The 24,895-nt window shown below is 42.6% G+C and overlaps 2 protein-coding genes and 1 long non-coding RNA gene across 3 annotated transcripts in view; 1 reads left to right on the top strand and 2 right to left on the bottom strand.

Annotated features, from left to right (window-relative positions):
• Positions 1-24,895, top strand: part of LOC120562507 (phosphatidylinositol 4-kinase beta-like) — a gene marked incomplete in the record, with an annotated part of 334,834 nt that overhangs the window by 227,864 nt on the left and 82,075 nt on the right.
• LOC120561585 (complement C3-like) overlaps positions 1-24,895 on the bottom strand; it is a 123,137-nt gene that overhangs the window by 79,863 nt on the left and 18,379 nt on the right. Inside the window, exons 17-21 of the mRNA XM_039804728.1 lie at positions 21,742-21,810; positions 21,352-21,549; positions 21,127-21,244; positions 20,259-20,347; positions 19,133-19,272 (exon numbers count right to left, since the gene is read on the bottom strand). Coding sequence (XP_039660662.1) covers positions 19,133-19,272; positions 20,259-20,347; positions 21,127-21,244; positions 21,352-21,549; positions 21,742-21,810 — 614 coding nt within the window. The remainder of the gene's footprint in view (positions 1-19,132; positions 19,273-20,258; positions 20,348-21,126; positions 21,245-21,351; positions 21,550-21,741; positions 21,811-24,895) is intronic.
• Positions 2,190-6,039, bottom strand: LOC120561592. Its single transcript, XR_005639616.1, has 2 exons — positions 5,952-6,039; positions 2,190-2,833 (listed from the first exon to the last, which is right to left on the bottom strand). It is a non-coding gene; the product is annotated as an uncharacterized LOC120561592 (long non-coding RNA).

Raw genomic sequence — 24,895 nt, 5'->3', positions numbered from 1 at the left:
TGTGTGTGTGTGTGTCTCTCTGTGTGTGTCTGTGTGTGTGTGTGTGTTGTGTGTGTGTGTGTGTGTGTGTGTGTGTGTGTCTACGACTGCAGCCCATAAATTGGGAGATCTCTCTAACATTTAACTTCTACACCGGCAGATTTTATGACTTTATTGACTCTTTAAGAAGCCCGTTGATTGGACAAGTTTCTATTGACGAACAAAGAAAACAGTTTGCCAGTCAAGTAACAATGTTTCAGCACCACGTGTCGGTGTGTCTTTGTGTGTGTGTGTCTCGGTGTGTGAGTATTGTTTTAGAGGCTGCACAAGCAAATTTCGTTGTATGGTTCTACTGCACAATGACAATTAAAGTCTATTCTATTCTTTTGACGCTCGCCAGATATTAAAGGGGTGATAGAATGATTATATAGGGTATTTCACACTGTTCCTTATGGTCTCCTAATGGGGTATGTAACATTGGTTGGGCTGAAAATGGCCTGGTTGATATTTTATTGGCCCTTATGCATCCCTGTGTTTTGGCCCTATTTGTAACAAGAGCTTTTCTTCCAAATATGGTATGGTCATGAATATTTAGATGAGCTGCGCGCTGATTGGTTGAGTGACTTGCCATACGCACACATTAGAGACGCTGCATTGGTTGAGCGAATCCCCAATACACATACATTAGAGAAGCGACAGAATCTCATATTCCAGACACTGCAATGTTTCATTACTAAATTCACTTCTGAGACTTTTTTAGCGAGAAATCAACTATATAAAGCTCAAATATGGGCCGTTTTACAAAACTTATTGCTAATTGCAAATTTGGTAAAGACGTGTCGGACTTAGGAGCTCCACACAGTCTGACGAAGCGAACAACCTGCTGGGCTCCATACCCAGCGCAAAGTCACCGGTTTGTGGAGACTGCATCTGCGGGCTCCGTGCCAGCTGCCCGTATAACTCTAATAATACATTTACGGTTTGAATTTCGTCCGCCCTTATATAATCCCCAATGTCTTATAAAGCTAACCGTTGTGTCTGATTTGATTTTAAGGCATTTTTATGAACGAAGGCGTCTTTGTAGGAAAGCAGCTGCTTGCTATATGTCCCATTCATTACAATGGGGAAATACCGCGAGCTAGCTACACTTTCGCATAACTAAAGTATATTTACAGTTTGAATTTCGTCACGGCATGAATATTACAGGTTCCTCAAGGTCTTACAAAGCTTAGCTAACACTTGTCCGATTTCGGATTTCAATTGAATGTATTTTTGTGAATGTCAGAGTTAGGAGGAGGCTAGCTAGCTCTCATTGATGGACTCCAGCTCACCGGCTCTATCAATGAGACTCTGCGGACAAGAGGCGTTATTTCCCGATTGTTTGTTTAAATAACTCAACACACATACCCATTATAAGATTAACTGGAACCTGCGGGCTGCGGTAAAAAATTTGCCGGGGCTTAACAAGCTCGCTGACACTGCGGTCAGGGCGTCGATGTAGCAACCCAGGCAGCACCAACACCGGCACTAAACTCCAACACACAGTCGGAGAAAATTTGCGATTAGCCATCCTTTTTCAGAAAGCGGCCCATATTCGGAGCTTTATATGGTTGATTTCTCGCATAAAAAATTTCAGAAGTGAATTTTGTAATGGAATAGCAGAGATCTGCGTGACCTAGCTAGATTCAGAAGACTACCTGATCTCAGGTCAGTTGTGTAGCCTATGTAAATGTACTACCTGACTTGGTGACGTTGTGTGTAAAATACTACCCTGGTCTGCAAGGTTCGGATTTTGTAGCCATGCTAACGTAAGCATCTACCTATTGTTGAGTATGTAAATGTACTATCTGATCTCAGGTCAGTTGGTAGCCTATGTAAATGTACTACCTGATTCAGGTTTTGTAGTATGTAAATGTACTACCTGTCTCAGGTGTTGTGTAGCCTATGTAATGTTGGGCGTGACTTCTCTTATACACCCATGGGCTGACAAAGGTTCCGGATTTTGAGATGCTTACGTAAGCAACTAGCTTTGTTGAGATTCGCCCGTTTTCAGCGGCAGTTTAAAAAAATGAGATTTTCATAGTAAAGGGGTGTCAATGGGACTTTGAGCTTCTATGTATGTCCTATTTACCCACCGAACTGTCGTTATTCAACTATGACAGGGTAAAATCGGTTTTGCATTCTATCACCCCTTTAAGAACACATCAAGATAATTAGAAACATGAAACTTTATTTAAACAGGAAGTATGTTCAGGGGGAATACGCTGAAGAAGTGTCCCATGTCAGGGGCCGCAGCCTTCACATCCCACGGAGGCTGAACCGAGCGGTCTCCGAAATGAGATGGTCAGATCTGCAGAGCATTTCCTGTTGGCGTCAAAGCGCCACTCCTGTCACCTAGCAACCGTGACAGCTGTAGCTCAGTAGTGATTAAATCGTTAACTACAGCAACCGAAATATAGAGCCAGAAGTAGTTCCTTGTATTTTAGCTCTTTGAGCAGGACGGGCCAGTACCAGCGTTAGCCCCGCAGATATCTAGCTACCCCCCATCCGTGTGTGTGTGTGTGCCCCTGAATTGGGAGATCTCTCTAACATTTAACTTCTACACAACATATTTTATGACTTTATTGATTCTTTAAGAAGCCCGTTGATTGGTCCTCTCCAGGTATGTTTACTCCTAGTTCGGGTAGTCATGGTGATGTGCAGGGTGGGCGGGGTCTGTGTAACCATCCTGAGGATCGCTGTAGGCGTAGTTCGTCTCTCCGTAGTCCAGCTCATCGGCCACGGCTCGTTTCCTGGCTGCCGTCTTCCTGCCGACGGCGCCGTACAGCTGCACGACGAGGACGAGCTGCAGCCCCTGGAGACACATCATACATATCATCACCACATCATCACCATATCATACCATAACACATCAGGGGAGGAATTAAATGAGCACGTTAGCTTTGTGATTTTCCTCCCTCCCAGAAATTAGAAACGCGACAGAATCTCATATTCCAGAAACTGCAATGTTTCCTTACCAAATTCAAATTCACTTTTTTATGCGAGAAATCAACTATATAAAGTTCAAATATGGGCCGTTTTACGAAAATTGATGGCTAATTGCAAATTTGGTAAAACTGTGTGTCGGAGTTCAGCTGCCTGTGTTAGGCTGCCTGCGCCCGGCCTGCCTCCACAGACCCCGCTTGCTGTGAGCTGATTGAGCTCCGCACGCTGCTGCAGCCCACAGCACCTCATACCCGCAAAAAGTCACCGTTTGGGCTGGTGGACTACTACCAAACGCCGCTCCGACATAGCTCCAGGGCCTGCATCTTCTCTCTCTCCTGCTAGCTAAACCGGTGTGAGAGAAAGCGAGAGCGACCTTAGTTTATTTATTTCAGTAAAAAGGATACCGAAGTTGAATTTAATGGTAAAATAGCATAAGAACAATGTATACATTGTCTGAGATCTGCACGACCTAGATTCAGAAGACTAACTGATCTCAGGTCAGTTGTGTCGCCTATGTAAATGTTGACGGTGACCGTTCTCTTAAAACACCCATGGGCTGACAAAGGTTCCGTTTTTGAGATGCTTCGCGCAGCAACTAGCTTTTGAGATTCGCCCGTTTTCAGCGGCAGTTTCAAAATATGAGGTTTCGCGAGTAAAGGGGTGTCGATGGGATTTTGAGCTTCTATGTATGTCCCTATTACCCACTGAACTGTTGTTGTTCAACTATGAAAGGGTAAAATCGGTTTTGCATTCTATCACCCCTTTAAAGTGCCCATATTATGAAAAAAACACTATTTCTGGGATTTGGGGTGTTCTTTTGTGTCTCTGGTGCTTCCACACACATACACACTTTGAAATAATATCCATCATGCTGTTTTGAGTGAGATCTGGTTTCTGAATGTGTCCTGCCTTCAGTCTCCTGGTGAGCTGTTCAAAATCGACCGATTGTGACGCTCACAATCCGAAACGAGCCTTGCTAGCCACAACCGTTAGCTCGTAGCGTTAGCATGCTAACGCTAATGCACGCTAGCATGCTACCTCGTTCTCAATAGCAAAGCACTGCTACAACAAAGAACTACAAAAGAACTACTTACATGTGCTCCCATGTTTATAAGTCTCCCAGCTAATCCTGCCTTGGAACTGACCAAAGTTGGAGAAACAGCCTTTCTTTTACTGTCTCTAGAGTTAGCTAGCTGACATGCTCTACATCTGAGCTACTGAACTATGCGAGTGCAATCAAAGATAGTAGTGAAGAAGAAGAAGCAAAGAGGTCTCACTCTGTAGCTAAAGCAGAAACCAGGTGAAAAGAGAGGATCTGCAGCAGTGAGAGAGAGCTGTGCAGTACAACTAAAATATGGTGTATTTTGAAAATTAAACCATGTAAACCTATTCTGGTACAACCTTAACATACAGTTATGAACCTGAAAATGGGCAGAATAGGGGGGGACTTTAACCTTCAAACAGCCCTTTAAACATGTGGGGTCCACATTTTGGCCCCACAAAAATGTCGGGACCCCGAAGTATACCGGACTCCTCGTCTTTTGGACCCACGAATGTAAATAAGAAAATGCACACACACACACACACACACACACACACACAACGACACACACACACACACACGCACACACACACACAGTCACATACAGGCACATTCATACACACAGACACACACACACATACAAATGCACACACAAACACACATGCACACAAGCACACAAGCACACAAGTACACACACCCGTTCACACTCGCACACACACACACACACGCATTACACCGCGCACACACACACTCACAGTTTTATGGCACTATCTTTGGCAGGGGACCCATCATTGACATAATGCATTCCCTAGCCCTAACTAACCTTAACCATCACAACTAAATACCTAACCTTAACCCTTACCCTCAACCCTAACCATAACCTAATTCTATCCCTAATCCTAAAACCAAGTCTTAACCCTCAAACAGCCCTTTAAACTTGGGGTCAGCATTTTGGCCCCACAAAGATGTCGGACCACGCAAGTATGCTGGATTCCTGGTCTTTGGACCCCACGAATATAGATAAACAAGAACATTCATACACACACAGGCACATACAGACACACACACACACGGACGCACATACACACACACACAGTGACTGAGCTCTCTTGGCCTGTTCAGCACCATCGCTGTCCATCATCTGTTGCTGTCCGTGGTGCTGAAACATTCTTACTTGACCGACAAACTGTTTTCTTTGTTCCTCAATACAAACTTGTCAAAAAATGTGGCTTTTCTTTGTGTTTTATTTGACATGTAGGCTTACTTGGCTCAACAAGTGACACATTATAACGTTTTTAATTTTAAAAATGACTTGGTAGCAGAGGGCCCCATGATGAAGCTCCGCCTCCACTGTACATGAGGATCTAGCTCCGCCCTGGGAGGATTCGTGCAGAAGCCTTTTTCTTCGTATTTTCCTGCGTAATTTGGAGACCTTAAAGTTCCTCTGACCACAGTTCCTGTAACTCTTTCAGGGCAGGGTCTTTTCCCCTTTCCTGCATCGTGGTGGTTAGATGGCTCTGATTATAATAACTAAAATCAGTCCCTATGGCCACTGGGCCAGTGTGAATAGTACAAAATGGCAAAACCAGTTTTGGTGAAGAGTAGTTAGTAGATCTGCTTAGAACTGGACTGTTCCTAGAACTACGTTCCTGTAACTAGGTTATTGAGACAGTAGATAGACATGAAGGGGAGAAGAGGGGACCCCACAGAGTATACTGGACTCCCCGTCTTTGGACCCCACAGAATATAGTTAAACAAGAACACACATACACACACGTGTGTGTGTGTGTGTGTGTGTGTGTGTGTGTGTGTGTGTGTGTGTGTGTGTGTGTGTGTGTGTGTGTGTGTGTGTGTGAATAAAGCCAGTGATGGCCCCCTGGAAGCCTACGAGATCACTACAGCTCTGAACAGGAAGAAGAGAAGCCACACACTCTGGTTTTATTACCTCGATCAACATGAGGCCCTACGTCCATGCTGACCACTGTCAGGGTGTTCTCCCTTCAGCCAATCACTGACCTTCTCCTTGCAGCCCGGCAACACACACACACACACACACACACTATTATTATCCTGGTAAACCCCGCAACACACACACAAATAATGTGTGTATGTGTGTGAGAGGTGTGTGTGTGTGTTCTGTGTACGTCTGTGTCTCTGTGTGTGTCTCTGTGTATGTGTATGTGTGTATCTGTGTGTGTGTGTGTGTGTGTGTGTGTGTGTCTGTGACTGTGTTTGTGTGTGTGTGTCTATGTGTGTGTGTGTTGTCTGTGTGTGTGTATATTATTGATGATATATTATTATTATTGATGATGATGATAATGTGTATTATTATTGTCTGCAATGTGTTTATTGATAATGTCTGTGTGTATATACGTGTGATAGGAGCCATTCCCTGATGACCAGTGGACCGAAGTGTAGTTGAGCATTTCGGGCAGCACCAGGAGGAGTTAGCAGCTAGGCTCATACGACCTGAAACAGGAACAAAGGAATGCGTCCCTGATTAGATGGGTTACAGCCTCTGGATGAAGGAGTTGTTCAGCCAATCAGCAGGGGCCGATCCTGCCACAGCAACCCTCCTGTGTTAGTAAACCAATCAGTCACCATCGTGTCATGCTGCTACTCGTTACTGTAACTGAAGTAGTTTAGTTTTCAACTCTGTTGTTACTCTCTCCAAATTGTGTATTATTAGTAATATGTCTGCATGTGTGTATTATTGGTAATGTCTCTGTCTGTTATTGATGATGATATTGTATGTGTGTGTGTGTGTGTCTCTGTCTGTGTGTGTGTGTGTATGTGTGTGTGTGTGTGTATTATTATTGTCTGTCTGTGTCGAAGTGAGCCGAACAATATAAACTTGATGAATATAGCAAACCTGGCGGGGAGTCGAGGCTTTTTCCCCAATTCGTCAGCTAAAATGCACTATTTTTCAGGCTGTTTGAGATAATAGAATGCATAAGGATGCAAAGGAATAGGAGTGTTTCATTAATATTATTATTTGTGTTTTGTTATTATTAATAATTGCTAAGATTTACACAACAAAGATTTGACACATGGCACTGACAATTCATCAAATACAAAGCATTTATTCAATTTCCGCATGGTGACTTATGATGTGGTGGGGTATGGGGGAGTCCTCCCATAAAATTTCGGAAACATTAAACTCTTCGTTTCCTGCATTCTGGTGAATTTGTATGCCTATTTATGCCTTTTCTGAAGATTAATTGATTAACGGAATCTTTATGTAAAAAGGTAAACATTTTTTAAGTATCATTTTAGAAAAACTAATATTTAAAAAAAGACATGATGTTCATAAAAGTCAAATAAGTTTACACTTTAGGGGTAAAACAACTCAGTGTTCATGCGGAAAATCAAAACTGCCAGTTTGGGATTGTGGTTCCTAATTCTTTAGTGAGCTAATGTTAGTATATGCCTAAAGTAGGCCAAAGTTCAGCCATAGCTAAATTCCTTTAGCTTCTAGCAAAAAAGTCAGGCACGGTTACCCCCTTAGGCACTGTTAGGCACCGCTAAGCACCGTCGTAAGCATCCAGCTAGGTACACCCTTAGGTAACGCTAAGCACGTAGGACTGTTAGGATGTTAGGCACTCTAGGGCACAAGAAAAGCTAGGGTAACCTGCTAGGCACCTTAGGCACTCTTGGCACCGCTGGTGGCTGCTCTGCACGCCGCTCTCACCAGGCCATGACTGATGATGAGTCAATAAGGACCCATGAATCCTCATCACGAAGAGAATAAAACACAAAACCAAACCAGTTTGTTTCCATCCAGAAGAGTGGAGAGGGGAAACAGCTCTATGCTGTGCTTTCAAGCTGTAGTGCACAGGAGATATGATCTACGTGAGCACGGGTATTTATTTGGAACAAAACCCATAAGCTTTATTGTTGGTGACTCCTCCCAACTAATGGTGAGTTGCTATGAGCCTCCTCCCGGTCCGCAAAAATACAAGCTCGATCGTTCACAGGGATGGACCCTCGAGCTGATAGCATTATATACTACTATATAGAGCTGATAGTACTGCAGTCATCGCACATAATAACGACATACATATATATACATATACATATATATATACATATATATACACATATACACACATATATATATACACACACAAACAAAAACATGTAATAAATGAAACAACTATGAACCAAAAAGCAAACCAGCAGAGGCATCACATCAATCAATAACCCCATTAAGAACAATCACAGCACCATGCATACATACACATACATACACACACACATACATACACACATACACACACACATATGCACACACACATACACACACACACACACACACATACACACATATACACACACACACACACACCACACACACACATACACACACACAGCAGGCAGAGAGAGAGAAAGAAAGAGAAAGACAAGAGACAGTGAGAGGTGAGACACAAGAGAGAGAGAGAGAGAGAGAGAGAGAGAGAGAGAGAGAGAGACACACACACACACACACAAAATACAAGGAACACAGGAAAAGACACACACAGACCACAGAAAGCCCATAACGCATAAATGACACACATGGACACATGACCACAGACACAAGCCGACACAACTGTGGAGACCACACTGGAAGATGGAGGACCATGGAGGAAATAGAGACAGAGACACACACAACACAAGGAAACACATGGACAAATATGGAATCCCAGGAGACACAGGAAGGAAACGGACACCAGACAGAAGGAATAGACAGGTGGATAATCACAGACATACTTAATGGAGAATAGTGGAGCAGAAAAGGACAGACGCCAGGAAAGGACAAAATGAGAATGGATAATGGTGACCAAGGAGTACACACACATGGAGCCCATTATACTGAAGAGTATGGATAAGACATGGACATGGAAAACTAACATGAAAGACATGACAGCCCACACAGTGAAGGAAATACCAGGTATATAGAAAATATTGTGAGCACAGTGAAACGAAGAATGAAGGAAAAGGAAAATGGAAGGCACAGGACATGGACAGAAGAATTTAGGACACAGAAAGAGACAAAATACCAGTAGGTAATACAGTGAAAACAGGGTACTTGAAAGGCAGGCCACAGGCAGTGATTGATAGAGGAAAGCCATGGGACACACATGGGACGAATAGGAAATAATAAATTAAAGAAGGAAAGAGTGGAGGGGGAAATAGCTTGTGTTAGAAAGGGAGGACCATGGAGTAATGGGGATGGAGGAAGGAGTGGAAAGGATGAAACAGACATTAGTGGAAAGCCATACATATAAAGGTGGATGAAGGGGTGGAAAGGAGAGACATGGAGACATGAGAGAAAGGCAGAAAGGAGAGAAGGAAGGAAAGGAAGGAATGGTGGAAGGAGGAAGGAAGGGACAGGAAGGAAGAAGGAAGGAAGGCAGGCATTGACATACCACTATATAGAGCTGGTACCATTATACACACACTATATAGAGCTGGTATCATTATATACCACTATATAGAGCTGGTACTATTATATACTACTATATAGACTATATAGAGCTGGTACCATTATATACTACTATATAGAGCTGGTAATCATTATATACCACTATATAGAGCTGGTACTATTATATACTACTATATAGAGCTGATAGTATTATATACTACTATATAGAGCTGATACTATTATATACTACTATATAGAGCTGGTACTATTATATACAACTATATAGAGCTGGTACCATTATATACTACTATATAGAGCTGGTATTCTATTATATACTACTATATAGAGCTGGTACTATTATATACTACTATATAGAGCTGATACTATTATATACTACTATATAGAGCTGGTACTCATTATATACTACTATATAGAGTTGGTACTATTATATACTACTATATAGAGCTGGTACTATTATATACCACTATATAGAGCTGGTACTTTATATACTACATATAGAGCTGGTACCATTATATACTACTATATAGAGCAGGGACGCAGTCAGAATGCAGCCGTTATGCAGTCACACATTGACTTTAATGGAAACCTAATCACTGCGCCTCGAGCAGTTCGCGTAGCCGGGTGGAAATTGGGGTTAGGCACTGTTAGGCACTGTTAGGCACCGCTAGGCACTGTTAGGCACTGTTAGGCACTGCTAGGCACTGTTAGGCACTGTTAGGCACTGTTAGAGACTGTTAGAGACTGTTAGGCACTGCTAGGCACTGCTAGGCACTGTTAGAGACTGCTAGGCACTGCTAGGCACTGTTAGAGACTGTTAGGCACTGCTAGGCACTGTTAGAGACTGTTAGGCACTGTTAGACACTGTTAGACACTGTTAGACACTGCTAGGCAACGCTAGGCACTGTTAGGCACTGTTAGACACCGTTAGGCACTGTTAGGCACTGCTAGGCACCGCTTGGCACCGCTAGGCACCGCTAGGGTGCCGGGCTGCGTTCCTACCGCTCACAATATCCACCAGGCCATGACTGACAGATGAAGTCACAGGACCCAGAGATCTCAACGAATTCACGTAGAATAGAAACACAAACCAAACCAGTTTGTTTCCATCCAGAGGAGTGGAGGGGAAACAGCTCTGTGCTGTGTTTTCAAGCTGTAGTGCAGGGAGATATGATCCGGCCGTGGAGCACGGTGTATTTTATTTTGAAAATTAACCCTATGTTTTATTTTGCTTCTGTGCTCTCGACTTCCCTGTCCCGCACTATCAGCCGGTGCTGAGTTGCTGGTGGAGCTCTCCGGCGTCCGGCAAAAATACAAGTCTGCGTATCTGCTCCACAGGGTCCGGATCCCCGAGCTGATAGTATTATATACTACTATATAGAGCTGATAGTATTATATACTACTATATAGAGCTGGTACTATTATATACTACTATATAGAGCTGGTACTATTATATACTACTATATAGAGCTGATAATCATTATATAACTACTATATAGAGCTGGTACTATTATATACTACTATATAGAGCTGGTACTATTATATACTACTATATAGAGCTGGTACTATTATATACTACTATATAGAGCTGGTACTATTATATACTACTATATAGAGCTGGTACTATTATATACTACTATATAGAGCTGGTACTATTATATACTACTATATAGAGCTGGTACTATTATATACTACTATATAGAGCTGGTACTATTATATACTACTATATAGACTATATAGAGCTGGTACTATTATATACTACTATATAGAGCTGATAGTATTATATACTACTATATAGAGCTGGTACTATTATATACTACTATATAGAGCTGGTACTATTATATACTACTATATAGAGCTGGTACTATTATATACTACTATATAGAGCTGGTACTATTATATACTACTATATAGAGCTGGTACTATTATATACTACTATATAGAGCTGGTACTATTATATACTACTATATAGAGCTGGTACTATTATATACTACTATATAGAGCAGGGACGCAGTCAGAATGCAGCCGTTATGCAGTCACACATTGACTTTAATGGAAACTCCAATCACTGGCCTTTCCGAGAGCGTTGCGAGCCGGGTGGAAATTGGGGGTTAGGCACTGTTAGGCACTGTTAGGCACTGCTAGGCACTGTTAGGCACTGTTAGGCACTGCTAGGCACTGTTAGAGACTGTTAGAGACTGTTAGAGACTGTTAGGCACTGCTAGGCACTGCTAGGCACTGTTAGACACTGTTAGGCACTGCTAGGCACTGCTAGGCACTGTTAGGCACTGTTAGAGACTGTTAGGCACTGCTAGGCACTGTTAGGCACTGCTAGGCACTGCTAGGCACTGTTAGAGACTGTTAGGCACTGCTAGGCACTGCTAGGCACTGTTAGGCACTGTTAGGCACTGCTAGGCACTGTTAGGCACTGCTAGGCACTGCTAGGCACTGTTAGGCACTGTTAGAGACTGTTAGAGACTGTTAGGCACTGCTAGGCACTGCTAGGCACTGTTAGAGACTGCTAGGCACTGCTAGGCACTGCTAGGCACTGTTAGAGACTGTTAGGCACTGTTAGACACTGTTAGACACTGTTAGACACTGCTAGGCACTGCTAGGCACTGTTAGGCACTGTTAGGCACTGTTAGACACTGCTAGGCACTGTTAGGCACTGTTAGGCACTGCTAGGCACTGCTTGGCACTGCTAGGCACTGCTAGGGTGCCGGCTGCGTTCTCCGCCGTTCGTCAATATCCACCAGGCCATGACTGACAGATGAAGTCACGAGGACCCACGAGATCTCACGAATTCACGTAGAATAGAAACACAAAACCAAACCAGTTTGTTTCCATCCAGAGGAGTGGAGGGGAAACAGCTCTGTGCTGTGTTTTCAAGCTGTAGTGCAGGGAGATATGATCCGCCGTGAGCACGGTGTATTTTATTTTGAAAATTAACCCTATGTTTTATTTTGCTTCTGTGCTCGACTTCCTGTCCCGCACTATCAGCCGTGTGCTGAGTTGCTGCGGAGCTCTCCGGCGTCCGGCAAAAATACAAGCTCTGCGTATCTGCTCCACAGGGCTGCGGATCCCCGGAGCTGATAGTATTATATACTACTATATAGAGCTGATAGTATTATATACTACTATATAGAGCTGGTACTATTATATACTACTATATAGAGCTGGTACTATTATATACTACTATATAGAGCTGGTACTATTATATACTACTATATAGAGCTGATACTATTATATACTACTATATAGAGCTGGTACTATTATATACTACTATATAGAGCTGGTACTATTATATACTACTATATAGAGCTGGTACTATTATATACTACTATATAGAGCTGGTACTATTATATACTACTATATAGAGCTGGTACTATTATATACTACTATATAGACTATATAGAGCTGGTACTATTATATACTACTATATAGAGCTGGTACTATTATATACTACTATATAGAGCTGGTACTATTATATACTACATATAGAGCTGATAGTATTATATACTACATATAGAGCTGATAATTATATACTACTATATAGAGCTGGTACTATTATATACTACTATATAGAGCTGGTACTATTATATACTACTATATAGAGCTGGTACTATTATATACTACTATATAGAGCTAGTACTATTATATACTACTATATAGAGCTGATAGTATTATATACTACTATATAGAGCTGATACTATTATATACTACTATATAGAGCTGGTACTATTATATACTACTATATAGAGCTGGTACTATTATATACTACTATATAGAGCTGGTACTATTATATACTACTATATAGAGCTGGTACTATTATATACTACTATATAGAGCTGGGACTATTATATACTACTATATAGAGCTGGTACTATTATATACTACTATATAGAGCTGGTACTATTATATACTACTATATAGAGCTGGTACTATTATATACTACTATATAGAGCTGGGACTATTATATACTACTATATAGAGCTGGTACTATTATATACTACTATATAGAGCTGGGACTATTATATACTACTATATAGAGCTGGGACTATTATATACTACTATATAGAGCTGGTACTATTATATACTACTATATAGAGCTGGTACTATTATATACTACTATATAGAGCAGGGACGCAGTCAGAATGCAGCCGTTATGCAGTCACACATTGACTTTAATGGAAACCTAATCACTGCGCCGCCTTTCCGGAGCAGTTGCGCAGCCGGTGGAAATTGGGGGTTAGGCACTGTTAGGCACTGTTAGGCACTGCTAGGCACTGTTAGGCACTGCTAGGCACTGTTAGGCACTGTTAGAGACTGTTAGAGACTGTTAGAGACTGTTAGAGACTGTTAGAGACTGTTAGAGACTGCTAGGCACTGCTAGGCACTGTTAGGCACTGTTAGGCACTGTTAGGCACTGTTAGGCACTGTTAGGCACTGTTAGGCACTGTTAGGCACTGTTAGGCACTGTTAGGCACTGCTAGGCACTGTTAGAGACTGTTAGGCACTGCTAGGCACTGTTAGAGACTGTTAGGCACTGTTAGACACTGTTAGACACTGTTAGGCACTGCTAGGCACTGCTAGGCACTGTTAGGCACTGTTAGACACTGCTAGGCACTGTTACAGTGCAGATCCACCTGGTCGTGCAACATTTCTGTCACGCTCCACTTTATTCCTATGGGTGACGTCAAGCGACTTCAACGCGCCTGCAAAGCATTTCAGGAAGGCGGTGCTGCATTTGAAAAAATGCTGGGCATCAAAAAAGCTGACCAATGCCCATCTTTATGCAAATTAATCCATTGAACTTGTCGAAAATCTTTTAAACTGACCTTTGTTGATCTGAAATGAAGACAGATTCAGCAACTGCACGGCCTATTTCTCTCTTAAAATGTTTTCAGAAACACGTTTCAGTGAACTATTTTCGTAAAATATGAGATCGTATTCTCAACGAGCCGCCATGATGGTCGTTTTGAAATTTGGGAGCAGTCAGACCCACGTGACGCGTTTGTCCAATCAGATGCTGGTCAGGGGCGTGGAGCATCAGCCATGGATGTATGTCACGCTTCAGACGTCTCGCAAAATTGGCCTCATTTCGGTGCCACTGAAATGCCTGCGCTGCTCTCTGATGCTCCGAAAACGGACATTAGAGGCAACAGGAGCATTGCTGCACGTGAGTCTAGTTAACACTTCACCTGACAGCAAGTAACGTTAGCCTACCGTTAGCTAGCAGCTGGAGTAAACACAGTTAAAATGCTGACAGTTAAACAGTGTAAAGTGTGGCTGTATTTCACTGGAGAGGATCCAACAGCGGGACGTTAACAGTCTGCAGCTGCTGTAGTTGAAAAAACAACACAGACGATGTGTTCAATTGAAACTAGTAAGCCTTGTGGTGCATTCAAAGTAATTGTAAAATACCCTTTTCCCATCTGGTGGTTGTTTTTGTCATTCAACAGCAATTTACTGGTGAAATATGTTATTGTTGTAAGTTATAGTTATTACATTATTATTAAATAATTTAATTTTGACCATATGGCCTTAGCAATACACAAGCCGCTCTTTAATGTCGCTGACTGTTGTTTAGTACCCTTGTTTTTTATTTTATTTTTTAAACTATATTAAAAAGTATCGGTTCACGCACCATTTTAAAAGTTTCATGTTAGCACCGGTATCGGAAAAAACCCAAACCACACCCAACCCTACTTACCACCACCAGCAGCTTCTTTATGATTCCATCATTTAGCGAAGAATCTCTAACAGCTGCTTTGATCTCAATGTTAAATTTTCCTTCTTTCATGGGAATAATGATGAAGGGTACAGCTCGTGTAGTTTGGGCCCCCATTTTGACCTCCTGGCGATACCTTCTACGTTGAAAGGCTGAACTGCACACATGCTCCTCTTCAATCAGATCCACAAGCACCTTGAAAATGAGACAAAGACTAAAGTATGTGTAGTGCATAATAAGGATCATAATCATCAGTTTTATTTAGTGCTGGAAGAAGTATTCAGATCCTTCACTTAAGTAAAAGTACTAATACCACACTGTAAAAAAATACTCTGTTATAAGTAAAAGCCCTGCATTGAAAATGTTACTCAAGTAAAAGTATGTAAGTATCATCAGGAAAATGTACAGGAAAAAGTATAACAGCCTCCAGCTTCTTTAGAAACTAAATGTGTCTTCTGGCAAACAGCCACATGCTGAGAGTCAAAAACACCGCCGCTGAGCTGAGCCGAACTGGTACAAGCAGCGGGTAAGTGCCATAAGACAACCGTTCACCGCTGTGTATACGTGGTGTGCAGGGCCGTACGATTCAATCTGTTAGTAAGTAAGTAAGTAAAGTTTATTTCTATAGCCCATTTGAAAACAGCTTGCGCTGACCAAAGAGCTGTACATAGCGCATTAGCCACAGGGTAATAAAATTAAATAAAATACACTTACAAATCAGTGATTTAGGCTAAAACGACATTAAAAGACAAACACTTAATTACAAATATAGCAGGATAAGACAATTAAGATGCCGCGAAGGCCAATTTAAAAGGTGAGTTTTGAGCCTGGCTTTGAATATCACAATAGAAGGGGCACTTCTGATGTCAGGTGGCAGTCGGTTCCACAGCTGAGGGCCAGCAACAGAAAAGGCTCGGTCACCTTTTGGTTAAGCCGGGACCCTGGGACATGGAGGAGGCCTTGGCTGGAGGATCTGAGGGACCTGGGGACTACATGGGGATGAATTATATCTGCTGTGTAGCTGGGGGCCAGGGCGGGAAGAGATTTAAAAACCATCAACAGTATTTTAAATTGTATCCTAGACTGGACAGGAAGCCAGTGCAAGGAGGCTAGGACAGGTGTAATGTGTTCACGCTTTTTTGTGTTCGTGAGCAGCTTAGCCGCTGCATTTTGGACCATCTGAAGCCACCAGAGTCAGGGGGAGACCAAAGTAGAGAGAGTTACAACAGTCTAGGCGGGAGGTTATGAAGGCATGGATGACTTTTTCCAGGTCATTGTATGACAGAATTGACTTGAGTTTGGAAATTATTCTTAATTGGTAAAAACTGGTCTTTACAACAGATGATATTTGTTTCTCCAGGTTAAGATGGGAGTCTAAAATAACACCCAAGTTACGTGCATGGGGTTTAACATAGGGGGCAAGGGGACCAAGGTCGGCAGGGATGGCAGTTTTGGATTTTGAGGGGCCAAAGACAATAACTTCAGTTTTGTTATCATTTAACTGAAGAAAACTGTTAAATTTTTGTTTAACCAATTCGTCAATTTACCTGACGTGTCTGAGACACAGGCTACAGTGCACCTCAACTCCACCACGCACCTTGTGCCACAAGTGTATGGCGCCCTGGATGGGGCACTTTCCCCCAGCCGATGGATACCGAGGCTAAAGTCAGGTGAGTTACATGTTCGCTACGTCACAACTTATTCAGCAAAGCGGTTTCCATCTCCCTTTTTGCGCATTAACTATTTTTTGAAAAAGGCATAAACCAAACCACCTCACGCGAGCGTAAAAACGTTTTTTTGCAAATTTGAGGACGTTTTGTTTTTCGTTTCCATCAACATTTTCTAATATAGATAGATAGATAGATAGATACTTTATTCATCCTGAAGGAAATTTTAGGCATCCAGTAGCTTAGATAACCATAATACAACAAACACACATACACACATATATCACACATACTATACATAAGAATAAAATTAAAAATCACTCACAGAAATGCAATAACCATGATAAGGTGCTATGGTAGACTGTGTGCAATGGTGGTAGTGCAAAAGTGAACAGTGCAGGGACTGAACAGTGCAATAGATTATTAAAAACTATGACTATGAAACATTAACATAATAACATATTAACTGACTGATTGAATAAGAACAATATATTACAGGGAATAAGTTATAAGATGTAGATGTTATGACCACAGTCCAGATTGTGTAGGAGGGCTAATATAGCCTATAAGACAGTCTAACAGCAGACAAAGTGATATAATGGTGGTAGGGGCTGACAGAGACAGGCTTATGCTGAAAAGTCCATTTCTCCCCTCCCCCTTTGTGTGGTATTGAAGAGTTGGATGGCCCTGGGGACAAAGGACCTCCTCAACCTGTCTGTCTGTTGAGCATGACAGTGACAGAAGTCTTCCACTGAACATGCTCCTCTGTTTAAAGAATGTGCTGTGTAGTGGGTGGCCAGCATCCTACTAATGGTGCTGTTGCTGTGAGCGGCTCCAGCTCAATGCCAACAACAGAGCCAGCTTTCTTTACCAAACTGTTCAGTCGCCCAGCGTCTCTTAATATTGCGATATTGCAAAATGCGCATAGAAATACGTTGCTGGAAACCCTACTATGGGGCATCCCTAAGAAATGTTATGCTTTACATGGTTTCCTACTGGAGAATGGAAAGGCACACTGTATATATTATAATAAGGTTTCCCAAGTTCTGGGACAGACCACGATGTAAGCAGCTATTACACCTATCAAAGACTAGAGAAAGGATTACAATCATTTTCTCTTTTGCTACACATTGTAAATATTGCCTGTTGTTCTTGCGCTTTTTTTGCAGACTCCTAATTAGGATTGGGTACCGAAACGCAGTGCCAATAGGGCACCTGTTCCGACGTAAACGGTAGTAACAGGACCGAATAAGAATCAAAAAAACTTTTTCTTTTCTTTTTTCAGAAGCATCGCTGCATGGGACGCTACGTTACCGTTAGCTAGTCCCGTTTAACTCATTGGTTAAAATGCTGACAGCTAACGTTAAGCGATATAAAGTGTGACTGTATTTCCCTGTAGCACAGGGACCTTCAACAGGGGCCCCGGGACCCCTAGGGGGTCCTCAGAGTCAGTGCAGGAGGGCCTCCAAATTTTTTTAAAGTTTTTTCAAAAAGTAAAAAGTCTTAACATGAATCCAACATAATATTAGCAAATATAAATCCCCATTGCTTACTGGCCTTTAGGTACGGTAGTCACTAAAGTCATCCACCAAGAGAGTTAATCCCAAGGATTAATTATGCCCCATGTTTAACATTAAAACATGTTTTATTAAATCATTTATTTTTATCAGCTTAGTATTCTATGCAAAAAAGGTATGTATAAATGCTTAAGGCCGCCCTACACGTTATCATAGGCCCAGTTTATTAAGCAACTACATTTTATAGAATAAATGTAGTAGGGGGTCCCTGCTCCACTTCTCTTTAAATTAAGGGTTTTTGGCTTAAAAAAACGTTGAATACCCCTGTTCTAGAGGATTCCAACACTGGGACGTAACAGTCTGCAGCTGCCGACGTCGGAAAACTTGAAACTCGCCTCACCAGCCTCGTGGTGCATCCAGTTATTGGAAAATATCCTTTTCCCATCTGGTGCTTGTTTTTGTCATTTACCAGCAATTTACTGGTGAAATGAGTAATTATTATAAGTTATTGTTATTACATTATTAGTAAAATATGTAATTTTGACCATATGGCCTTAGCAATAAACAAGTTCTTTAATGTCACCAACTGTCGTTGTGTGCTTGTTTTTTATATTTTATATTATATACATTATAAATTTATTATATATATATTTCTGTTCAGGCACCGTTTTAAAAGTATCGTTTTAGCAGAAAAAACCCAAACAATACCCGACCCTAGTCCTAATAAAATATCATAGTCTCATTGGCTCTGACCTGAAACACCAGAGCAGAGTAACACTGACTTACGGTGATAGGATCGGGGGTGTAGTTGTGGAGGATTGCCTTAATTTCCAGCTGCTCTCCACGGACAGCAGAGTACGGCAGCCTGAGATCAATGAAGAACTCCTTCCGGACAACGACCTCTAATGGCTCGCCAACACAGATTCCTATAAAATGTGAGGGATACAAAAAATGATTTGTGTTTTTTCACAGCCAAATGCACTAACATGCACTCCTGGCTGGACCAGCTATCAAAACAAAGAACAGAGAAGTTTGGATTATAACACACAAAGGGAATATGACGTGATTCATAGCTCAGGCAATTACTTCTCTATATATTTACATGCAGTAGCTAATATTTGTTTGCTGCCATTTTAATGTTTTGAATGTCTAGTACATAACCGTTAACCATTAACCGTGTTGTCGTCAGGTAAAAATTGACCCATTTTCAAAAAGTATCACAAATTTGGTATTTTTTCAGCAAAATTGTTTTCAGCAAAAAAGTTTTAGTTGTAAATTTTGACCCAGAAAAATAACACTTGCTGGTTGATGGAAGACAACACAAGGGTTAAAGGTCCCATGACATGGTGCTCTTTGGATGCTTTTATATAGACCTTAGTGGTCCACTAATACTGTATCTGAAGTCTCTTTTATATAGACCTTAGTGGCCCCCTAATACTGTATCTGAAGTCTCTTTTATATAGACCTTAGTGGTCCCCTAATACTGTATCTGAAGTCTCTTTTATATAGGCCTTAGTGGTCCCCTAATACTGTATCTGAAGTCTCTTTTATATAGACCTTAGTGGTCCCCTAATACTGGATCTGAAGTCTCTTTTATATAGACCTTAGTGGTCCCCTAATACTGTATCTGAAGTCTCTTTTATATAGGCCTTAGTGGTACCCTAATACTGTATCTGAAGTCTCTTTTATATAGGCCTCAGTGGAAAAAAATGCTGTAAAAAGTGCCAAAAACATCAGGGGAAAAAGCGACAAAAGTGTTCGAAAAGACAACCAAAACGTCGAGCAAAAGGTTTTAATTTAAAATTTTGACCCAGAAAAACAACACACTTGCTGGTTGACGGAAGACAACACAAGAGTTAAGGATAGCAGCACAACTAAAGTACAAGACAGCTTTTAGTCACTGACTCCTCACCGTGAGCTCTTGACAGACTAATGCCAGTGAACTGCCAGGTTGTGATTGAGTCTTGCAAATGAACATTTGTCGTCAGTGATGTGGTGTCACTGAAACAGAGAAAAATGTTAACAGTAAAAGTAAAAACAAAATGCTTTAAATCCAAGTGGTGTCATAATGACTCAGTGTATGTTTTGTGTCTATATTCAACACACTTTCACTCTCTACTCGTCAAATGTCTGACGCATGGTCAAGTACCCCTGGTGTTAAGTTCCAACGAAAGAAGTGCACCTTTTACATAATTTTTCGACATGGAGGCCCGTCAGATAGACATTCATGTTAATCCCTCACTGTTGGATATAGATGAAAGAAAAAACACGCCCCCTTAACTCGAAATCTGTGACAGTTTTATTATTGGTATTTTTAGCCCAATAACCGCTGTTTTAATCAAAATTTATTCACCAGATCTTACCATGGCTTATATGTATTTCTTTTAATGTTATTATTTCGGTCTATCTGGGCCAGTGAAGCAGGGTTGCTTCTTTGTTTATTTATATTTTTAAAACGATAACGCTACATCTATCAACATATATTTAGATGTTATCATGGTATTAATTTCTTTATTTTAATATTATTTCGGTGTTATTACCAGTGAAATATTACAGTATGCTGTAAAACAGAACATTACGATATGATCCGAGCTAGACGCATTCAAAGCCAATATCCCACAATGCAATGCAGGCATTCATTCACAGAATTGGACAGGGATCAGAGGGTCTTTAACGCCAAAATTGTATGTACATATATATAATCAGTGGAACACGTTGCTCAGTTTTGTTCCAGTAAGAGTATGAGTGTATAGTTTGTGTCTATATTCCAGTTGACTCACCAGTCTGGTATTTGTTGAGGACAAGCAGGCAAAGTCACATCTAACCACAGCCAACTTTCAGGGAACTTGGTGCGAGAAATAATTTCATCGCTGTCCATGTAACTGTCATCCTCCTCACCTAAAGTAAAGTGTCATTAAAAATGTTATGGTTTTGACTGTCTTCTAACTACCAGTATGACCGAATAACCACCCAGGGCTCCCCCCATCCCTTGTCCTGTGTCTTACTGCGAGCCAGTATAAGGTTATTCTCCTTCCTCTCAGCTCGATGGGTTTCCAGCTCCTTGCAGCAGTGCAGGAAGGCTGCGACACAGGCTTCACCATCACTGATGTACTCCGCTCGCCTCTCACAGGTGTATGAGAGGGGGGTGTTCCTCATGCCATCCAAACAACACTCACGTTGGAGTTGGTCTTGATATTGACTCACTGGGAAGAAAGAGGGTTGTGGAGGAATGACAGTGGAAGAAGACATAGAGTAAAAGAAAAATGGTGAACTGGAAAGCATTACAAAGACAACCACAAACATGTCTGACTCCAAACATTGTGGAGAGCCTGAAGTCTGTGGCAGACGATGAATGAAGATGTGGTTATTGGGTAGTTTAGAGCTGTGGTTCTTACCTAAGCTGGTTGTTACATCCATTATAGTAGCGGCTCGTTTCCTCCTGCTGGGGGCCGGACATTTTAATTCTGGAAACGCATCACAGACAAGATATTTAACAGAACCCAACAAGGTTGAAACTAGACTTGATTTTTGCATGGTATAGTTGTATACAAAGCTCCTACAATCAGTGAGGTCCTTTATCTGGTCAAACCAAGCAGAATCCTACGATGCTGAAAAATTAAGCCAATGGGGAAGTGCCAAACACGGCAGTTCATTGAGTGGCCACTTGAGGCTGGCTCCAAAGGGGAGTCAATCCCCTTAGCCCCTCATGTTAAAATGCAAAACTTTACAGCATAATTTCACATTTTAGGGCTGATTCTTTTTCATAACTTACCCCTTTAAACTATATTCAGGCTGAAAGTTCTGCATAGGGCATTCTGCTTTGAGTGACAGGTGGGCTGCCCACTTTGAGCTTCTTTTTGGCTCTTCAGAACCTTATTGGTGATGTCACGTTGACTATGTTCATATTTTATACAGTCTATGGGTTAGAGACATGGATGGTCTGGGGGTGATAAATGGATCTACAAGTGCACTTTTTATTTGTTGAAATGTTAAATCATTATATAAATGCCTTAAAGGGTTGGCTAAATCAAAAACACATTATTTCAGTTAGCCCTTGTGTAGTCTTGCATTGCCAGATCTTCCTCCACAGCTCTGTGGAGGAAGGTCTGACTAGTCCACACAGCATTCCGGGATGGGAGAAAAATGTGCTCTGGTTTATTGCCATTTCTTTAAACCAATCACAATCGTCTTGGGCGGTGCTAAGCACCAGACTCAATGACAGAGCCTCTGCAAAATAGCCTCGGGAAGGAACTTGCTTTGTTGGAACGTATACGTTCAAAAGTTGTTTAAGTTGTGCAACAGAAAAGATTGGACAGTTTTTTTCCTTTAGGTTTCGCCCTCTAAGAGCTGTTGCTATTGGGTTTATCCGTCACGCATGGACAGTCGTGAAGATTTAATAATAATAACTTGGATTTATATAACGCCTTTCCAGGTACCTAAGATTGCTTAACAAATAGGGGGGAGGTGGATTAGGGGTCAAAAGACTTAATGAAAAGAAATGTTTTGAGGTGCTTTGTGAACATGGGCAGGGATGGGGCAGAGCAGACATGGAGTGGTAGACTGTTCCATGTTTACGGATAATATGACCGAGGGGTAGCATGTAGATGAACAGCAGAGGACCAAGCACAGAGCCCTGGGGCACGCCATGGTTGGCAGGTGCTGGATCAGAGTTGGAGTCATTTAGGGTGATGAATTGTTTCCGGTCAGGGAGGTAGGACCGGAACCAGGACAGTGCTGTGCCACTGAGGCTGATGAGCTCAAAGACACAGTAGAGAAGGATGGTATGGGAAACTGCATCAAAAGCTGCAGAAAGGTCAAGGAGGATGAGGATGGTGATGAGGCCATTGTTGCCAGCAAGCAGGAGGTCATTAGTGAATTTGAGGGCAGTCTCAGTGCTATGGTGGGTTCTGAAACCAGATTGGAGGGGTTTGAAGAGCTCATGGCGGGAGATGTTGAAGCTGGGCAGCCACTGCTCTTTCCAGGATTTTGCTGAGGAAAGGGAGGTTGGACATTTGACAATAGTTGTTGGGGTCATCTGGGTCTAAGCCTGGCTTTTTGAAAGTGGGTCTGACTGCCACCATTTTAAAGCTGGATGGTACCACACCAGAGGCAAGAGATGTATTTATGATGTTTTCCACTGGATGGCAGAGGATGGGAAGACAGGCCTTGACCAGGGTGGTGGGCATTGGGTCAAGACTGCTGGTTGAAGTCTTGGCAGAGGTGACCAGTTTTTTTACTTGGTCTGCATCCTGTTGGGGCAGTGTGGGGCAAGTGGAGACCCCAGGAGACTGGAGCTGCCGGTGGATAGTGTCCACTTTCTGCTGGAAGAAATCCAGGAACCTGGAGCAGAGGTCAGCTGCATCTGAGGGTTTAGTGGCATCAGGAGGGTGAAGTAAACGGTTGAGAAGAGCAACTTGGGGTGTTTTTGTTGATTACCGATGAGTGTGGGGTAATGCCTTGTTTTTGCCAGAGAAAGGGCGTCTTTGTAGTTCATGACGTGTTCTTTAAATGCTTCACAATGGACAGTGAGACCGGATCTTCTATATCGTCTTTATGCCCTTGTGCCCTGCAGCTGCGAGACCAGAGATCTGCTCCCACATTTTTCTTCAGCGACAAGCAGTTTGAAGACTTTGAAAAACAGTGGTGTCAGCCTCTATACCAATTGACAAACCAGCTACATCCTGCCGCCAAATCTCCACCCGAGCTTAGAGGCGTGCCTCGGCCCCATACGCCGGGCTGGCACCCCGCTGGCTGCCAGCAGTTCTGCGCCCACTTACCAACAAAGGAACATAAGCAACAGACGATGGCAACCGGGCAAACAGTCAGATAAGGATACCACCAGCGGCGACACCCAGACATCCCAGAAGGGGATCTCTTTGGCGAGCAAGAGTCCGCTGACCAGGATTCCCCTAGAGGTGGTTCTCTTGCCGGCACCAGCTCTCCCTCTTCCCCTTTGGGAGAACTGGAGCTTGAAACAGAAGAGGATGACGGAACACCGCATCAGGCGGGCTCCCTACCCACCGCTAAGGTTTTTTTCTCGACCTGTGTGAATGCTGAGTAAGCATTCTCTGAACCCGGGAGACGGATGGCACCAATGTCTCACTATGCACCGTTCACCAGGGTCCAAGGCGACATGGAAACGGAGTTCCCAGCAGTCCCGCCACTGCAGCAGAGCCTGGCCTCTATCCTGCTTCCGAAGGCCACTTTTTCCGTCCGACAGAAGCCCACACCACCATCTCCCCGGGTGCAGGTCCATGCCCGCTTCACTGACCGCACACACCTGTGTGCCGCCTAGGTGAACATCGCTGTCCACTCTTGTGTCTCCGTCATGACCGCTAAGCCTTTGGCTGTCCCCCAGAGTTATATTGACATCTGCCTGCACAGGTCACAATTCCCAGCCAATAGCAGATGTGTGCTCTTGGATGGTCCCGTTGCCCCTGGTGGGATGTTTGGACTGCACCTTGGACGAGCTATAGGTAGTGGAGGGGATGTGGAAACACACCTCCTGGAGAGCGGCACCTCAGCCACAACAGCAGCACCAAGATGTCA

The sequence above is a fragment of the Perca fluviatilis genome, chromosome 7 (genome assembly GCF_010015445.1).
Source record: "Perca fluviatilis chromosome 7, GENO_Pfluv_1.0, whole genome shotgun sequence".
NCBI lineage: Eukaryota > Metazoa > Chordata > Actinopteri > Perciformes > Percidae > Perca > Perca fluviatilis.
Note: the sequence above shows the minus strand (reverse complement) of the source record. Positions and strands in the feature narration are given on the sequence as shown.